At 63.6% G+C, this 6,711-nt stretch overlaps 1 protein-coding gene across 1 annotated transcript; it reads left to right on the forward strand.

The window, feature by feature from the left end:
* Positions 1–4,109: 4,109 nt before the first annotated feature.
* On the forward strand, positions 4,110–5,814 carry FOXD3 (forkhead box D3). Its single transcript, XM_044749290.2, has one exon. The coding sequence runs from the start codon at positions 4,245–4,247 to the stop codon at positions 5,676–5,678; it is 1,434 nt and encodes a 477-aa protein (XP_044605225.2). The 5' UTR covers positions 4,110–4,244; the 3' UTR covers positions 5,679–5,814.
* Positions 5,815–6,711: the final 897 nt, after the last annotated feature.

Raw genomic sequence — 6,711 nt, forward strand, 5'->3', positions numbered from 1 at the left:
GCCCCTCACTGCGCAGAACCTGGTCCCATCTCCCCGGATTGTAAGAAAAGCGCACCCGCACGCGGGCATGGTGCTCCTGTCTCACATCGGGCCAACGGTTTACTCGAGCCATTGGCACAGTCTCTGACTTAAAGGAGGAGAAAGCGGGTACCTGGGTTCGCTCGGGCCTGAGGAGGGGGAGGTGGGCCACTCTGGCCTCCCGCACACTCACCGCGCCCCTCCTCCTGTGTTGACCACTTAAGAACCCAAATTGAGTCGTAATTAATTTCCCCTTCTCCGTCATAAATTGTTCCATCCACTTTTCCCCTCCATCTCACCTCCCAGAACGCACACACTAAATCTCCCCTCCCCCGAGACGTCTCAATTTCCTTCCTATCGATCCGGACTCCACTTTCCTTGATTCCTGTTGCTGGAACCTCGGTCCCCTCCACCACCGGCAAGCCGCGTCCCCGACGGCCCTGTCCTGGTGGCTTCCCCAGCTGGGTACCACGGACTCTGCCCGCCCCAGGAGAAACGGAGGGAGCCTCATGCCATTCTCCTTTGGCTGAAACGTTTCAAACATTTGAACAGGTGAGACAGCTGGCTGCCATCTTCTTCAAACCCCTCCTGGGAAGTTGGCTTGTTGTGACCCTAGTAGCCACTTTCGCACTAATTGTGTGTGTGTGTGTGCTCGTTCCCCCTTTCTCTATCTCCTCCAGTAACCCTCTGCGACTCAGATAATATTTATCCACATCCCCCCTCCCCATATTTCCATTCCCTCAATCGCGTTTTTCTTCCCCCACTAATGTGTCACTTTCTGTATCTGTCTCGCTTCGTCCATCTCTCTCCGCCCTAAAGTTTGGCGGTTACTGACGACTTGTGGGCTTTTAGAAGCAAACTGCAGCCACGCGGTAAACACGATTTTCTTAGCCGGAATCTGGTCGGCCTAGGGCAGGAGGGTCCCTGGCCCGCGTCTGCTCGGGCCCTTCCGCCCGGGGCGCCCCGCGGCGAGGACAGCGGGACCCTTCCTGCCTCCCACCTGGGCCGCCGCTCGCCTCCTTCCCGCCCCGGGAGCTGCGCTGGGGCCGCTGTCTGCCCGGAAGGAGGGAACGGCAGCGGGTCCCCAGCCGAGCGGTCGCGCGAACTCCGCCGCCTCCGCTGGAAGTCGATACTAAGCGGTTGGGCCGGCGCGGGACGTCGGGGCGGCAGCCAGCGGGTCCTGCACGTCTCATCATTTAGCTAATCGAGTCGAAAAGTTTCTGTAAGGGCCAGACCCGGCATCAGATGGTAACACTGATTGAACAAGAGATTAGCACAATAGATCTCTAACCGAGGGGAAGCTTGCTTTTCACGCTACGCGCCGTAATTAATGGTATGAATCAATTAATTTGACTTTTATTGTGTCGAAGGAAAAAAGCGCAACAAATGGAACTGGCGGCTGGGAGTTGTTCACCACCACCCCCCCCTTCCCCCAGGGAGGTTCCAATGAGACACCGGGGAGTGGATGGATGAAGCCAGGTCTTGGCCGAGGAAGGGTGAGCGCAGGGGCCGGCCGCGCCGAGGGAGTCGGAGAGCCAGCCCTGCGGGCGGCGGAATCGAAATCAGGCTCGTTTGGAGGCTACTTCAAGAAGACCGCGCAGGACTGCCCCCCGGGGCCGCCACCCTCCCGCGCGCGCACACGTGCACGCGTCCACGCAGGCCCGGCCTCCTAGGCCGCGGTGTGCCTCGTGCTGCGGCCCGCGCCTGCCTCTGGGCTGGACAACCGAAGCTGAGCAAAGGAAATTCGGAATTTGTCAATTTCGGTTGGTTTGTTTTGTCCTTCCGACCTTCCTTTTGTATAATTACTGGATTCCTCGCACAGTTGCAGCCGCGGCCTCGGCAGCCGGGGGGCGATGGGCAGCCAGCTCGCCGCTCCAGTCGGTTTCGCGGGAGGCTGTCGAGACGGCGATGGGAGCGGTTCGGAGCCCGCGGGCCACAAAGCGGTGCAGCTGCGGGAATCAACCCAGATGCATTTAGGGTCAGGTGCAACCGGGGGATCATTCAGATACAGAAAATCCTTGGAGTTTCGCCGGCATCTCAGGATGGAGTAACTGCCCCCACCCTCCCCCCTTCCTCAACCAGGAACCTCTTGCGAAGTGGGGATCCAATGGGCTAGTGTTATATCCTGGAAATTATCTAATGGAGATGAAAGTCAATCCGTGGGTCGCACTGCCTATAAGGAAGTAAGTTTTCGGGTTTTTGTTTTTTTGTTTTTTTTTTTTTGGTGTGTGTAGACCAAGGAAAGAGGGTGTCGTAGGTGAGAGAGACACAGACTGAGGGAACCAGAGGCACCACTGTCCACGAGCATTTACACCAGTTTCCTAGTGTCGTCTTGCGTACCCCACTATTTTCTCTCGGACCGCCCCCCGTTGTGCTCCGTCCTCTGGTGAGCCTGGCATCGCCTCCCTGCCCTCAGCGGACAGGCTGGGCTTGGGCTCCAGGAGCCCGCCGCACCCGCAGGCGCTGGCGGCTCGCTCGGAGGCGGCCTAAAGACGCGGGAGGAAAGAGGTGGCGCAGCGTGGACTCACCGGGTCAGGAGCGCTATGCGGAGGTGCGAGGTCCGCGCGGCCCAGCACTGCCGCCTCGCACCCAGGGGCTGTTTGCGGTCCCCTCTCCCAAACTCGCTTAAATCCCCACGGTCTTTCCTACCATCACTGACCTCCCTTGCCAAGGAGACTCGGTGTGCACGGGCCGCGTCCTCGCCGCCGCCTCCACGCGCTCTGCTGCCGGCTTCCGCGGAGTTCAGTCCGGGAGGGTTTCTGTAAACCTTAAGAGGACAGAATCCACTCAGTGCGCAGCCACTGAGAGCCCGGCCCGCGGCGAGCCCCAGGCCGCCCCCGCCCCCAGGAGGTCGCTCCGCCGGCGCCCGGCGTGGTCCCGCCGGCCCGGTCCAGGCGCGGCGCCCGCCCTCGAGGCCCGGAGCCCCGTCCCGGCCCCGCTGCACTTACCCAGGCCGCTCCACTCCCGGCTCCTTCCCCAGCGCCTCATTTCCGACTTTTTCACATGCTAAGTCGTTTAACAACTCCGAGCAGCTAGTTACGGCTTCTGTATTTATAGGTTCCCTGTTATTTTACGTCGTTTTTATTTCTCTCGGCAACTATTCTAATAGATTAATCAATAGCCATTTTCTGACCTTCGGGAACCCCAGCTGAGGCTGTGGCGGCCGCGCGAAAAATACACAGATATAAAAACCCGCCCCATCGAGCCGGGAAAGCCGAGGCAGGACCGGGGGCTGGGTCTCGGGGTGGGAGGTGGGGGGGGGGGGAGAGGAGCGGCGCCCTCAGTGGGGTCTCCGCCGAGGAAGCACGGAGGCAGGAGGGGGTCTGAAGTCTAACCAGCGAGAAGGAGCCGGGCGCGCAGCCCGGACTCTCTAGAGCTACAAAGAATCAAAAGCAACAGAACAGAGACTACTAAGTTTTCTTTTTTAAAAAATGGGATGGGAGTCTCGTCCCACGTCGCCCAGTCCCTGTCTAAGGAGTGCTGGCAGGGGGCGGGGGCGGGGGGACGGGGAGGGCCACGGGGTCCGGCCGGCGCTCCGGGGCCCACGCCCGCGCGCCCGCCCCCAGGCCCCCTCGACCCCCGCGCCCGCTGCAGCCGAGGCTCGGGGCCCGGGCGGGCAGGGCGCCCTCGGGGCCCGCGCGATGCTGGCGCACGACGCGGCGCCGAGTTGCGCGTCCCTCGTCCCTTTGTTGACAATTCCCCGAACCAACTTGAGTTTGGCCGGCTCCGCGGCGGCCCTGACGTCACGCGCGGTCACGTGGCCCCGCCTCCCGCTGGATCTTTAAGTAGAAAGTAATCTATCAGGCCAGTCCTTAAAACGGGACTTTCGACTACCGGGGCTTCGGCGGCCCCGACCCCCTCCCCCCGTCGCCCCGGCGTCCCGCGCCCGCCTGCGCCGCGGCTGCTCCCCGCGCCCGGGCCGGAGGCCGAGGACGGCGGGCGAGCGAGGGGCGCGGCCGGAGCGCCCGGTGCCGAGGCCGGGGCAGCAGCGTCGGCGGAGCGCGGCGGCGGGGGGCGGACGGCAGCGCCCGCGCCGCGCGATGCCGGGCCGCCGCGCGTGAGCCGAGCCGGCAGGGCCCCGGGCCGCCCGCGCCCCCGCCCCTCTCCCGTGCCCCGTCCTTCGGGGGCGCCCCGGCCCCCTTCCCCCGAGCTCGGCGGCAGCCCCGGACGACCCCCGCCGCCCGCCGCGCCCTCCCCGCCGCCGCCGCCACCCACCCCGAGGAGGGATGACCCTCTCCGGCGGCGGCAGCGCCAGCGACATGTCCGGCCAGACCGTGCTGACGGCCGAGGACGTGGACATCGACGTGGTGGGCGAGGGCGACGACGGGCTGGAGGAGAAGGACAGCGACGCGGGCTGCGACAGCCCCCCGGGCCCGCCGGAGCTGCGCCTGGACGAGGCGGACGAGGTGACGCCGGCGGCGCCCCGCCACGGGCAGCCTCAGCCGCCGCACCAGCAGCCCCTGGCGTTGCCCAAGGAGGCGGCTGGCGCCGGGGCCGGGCCGGGGGGCGAGGCGGGCGCGTCCGAGGCCGACGGCGGCAAGGGCGGCGCGGGCGGCGAGGAGGGCGGCGGGAGCGGCGGCGGGCCCGGCGCGGCGGGCGGCCTGGCCCCGAGCAAGCCCAAGAACAGCCTGGTGAAGCCGCCCTACTCGTACATCGCGCTCATCACCATGGCCATCCTGCAGAGCCCGCAGAAGAAGCTGACCCTGAGCGGCATCTGCGAGTTCATCAGCAACCGCTTCCCCTACTACCGGGAGAAGTTCCCCGCCTGGCAGAACAGCATCCGCCACAACCTCTCGCTCAACGACTGCTTCGTCAAGATCCCCCGCGAGCCGGGCAACCCGGGCAAGGGCAACTACTGGACCCTGGACCCGCAGTCCGAGGACATGTTCGACAACGGCAGCTTCCTGCGGCGCCGGAAGCGCTTCAAGCGCCACCAGCAGGAGCACCTGCGCGAGCAGACGGCGCTCATGATGCAGAGCTTCGGCGCCTACAGCCTGGCGGCGGCGGCGGGCGCCGCGGGGCCCTACGGCCGCCCCTACGGCCTGCACCCCGCGGCCGCGGCCGGCGCCTACTCGCACCCGGCGGCCGCGGCGGCGGCGGCGGCCGCGGCGGCGCTGCAGTACCCGTACGCGCTGCCGCCCGTGGCGCCCGTGCTGCCGCCCGCCGTGCCGCTGCTGCCCTCGGGCGAGCTGGGCCGCAAGGCGGCCGCCTTCGGCTCGCAGCTCGGGCCCGGCCTGCAGCTGCAGCTCAACAGCCTGGGCGCCGCCGCGGCCGCCGCGGGCACGCCGGGCGCGGCGGGCAGCACGGCGGCGCTCATCAAGTCGGAGCCGAGCGCGCGGCCGTCGTTCAGCATCGAGAACATCATCGGCGGCGGCCCCGCGGCGCCCGGGGGCTCGGCGGCGGGCACCGGGGGCGCCGGGGTGACTGGGGGCGGCGCGGGAGGCGGCGGCGGCGGCGCGGCGCAGTCCTTCCTGCGGCCGCCCGGGACCGTGCAGTCGGCGGCGCTCATGGCCACGCACCAGCCGCTGTCGCTGAGCCGGACGACGGCCACCATCGCGCCCATCCTGAGCGTGCCGCTCTCGGGACAGTTCCTGCAGCCCGCAGCCTCGGCCGCCGCCGCCGCCGCCGCGGCCGCGCAAGCCAAGTGGCCGGCGCAATAGGGGCGCGCGGGTGGCCGGGACGCAGGGCCGGGGGCGGCGCGGGCGGGCTGCGAACCCGGGCTGCGCGCCCCGCGGGGGTCCCGGCGGCCCTGCCCTCTCCCGGACGCTCTGCCTCTCCTCCGTTTCCTCCCCCGACCCTCGACCCCGACCTCGGGCGGCCCCCAGCCCCTGGCGCCCCTCGGCTGGCGGGGTCTGCTCGCGCCGCGCGCCCGCCGGAGTAGCTCTCAGCACAGGTAAAGCCGAGAACGGAATTTCCCAAAATCGTGCCCCGACGGCGCCCGCTCTCGGTCCCGTGGGGATGGGAGGGAGACGCTTTGTACATATTTGTATAAAAATCACTGACTTTCCTTTTGGGGTTTTTATTTTTTTAAGAAAAAATAAATTCAGTAGATTTAGAGCTCTGAACTTTCATTTTTTTTGAAGGTTCACTCTCCGCAGTTTTATGTGAGGAAAAAGAAAATGTATAGAGACGTTGGGAGATTTTAAATATAAAAAAATTTTCAAAAGGCGAAAAGTGTCATTCTATTATAAAAGTCTGTTTATATATGAATGAATATATATGGTATTCTAAATGTTATTCCATCGTGTTGTACACAACTTTGTAAATAAATTTTTAAAATGCTCAGCCTAGTGTTTTATTTAGGTGTCCGAGGTAAATGACAAGATTTTTAAGTGGCGTTTGCATCTTCTCTTCCCCAGAAATTCGGGAGTTTGGAAGAATGGCCTCTTCAAACTTTGCTAATTTGTAATTTGAGTGTAAGAAAAAATTAATTGGGAAAGGAAAGAATATGCCTAATTTAAATCGTATTCTTTTCCACATAAAATCAAGATATGGGTGATGATCTCATGTCAATATATTAAATCTAAATGACCAGATATTTCTGGAGATAAAATGAGCTGCCATTTAAAAAACCAACCTACGTCTAAACAACAGCACAAGGTTTTAATTTTTTTAAAACGCCAGACTTCTGTCTTTCACAAGGAAGGCTTCTCGAATAAGAGTTCTTGGTCATTTCAATTATCCTTTCAAAAG

This window comes from Equus asinus, chromosome 16 (genome assembly GCF_041296235.1).
Source record: "Equus asinus isolate D_3611 breed Donkey chromosome 16, EquAss-T2T_v2, whole genome shotgun sequence".
Lineage (NCBI taxonomy): Eukaryota > Metazoa > Chordata > Mammalia > Perissodactyla > Equidae > Equus > Equus asinus.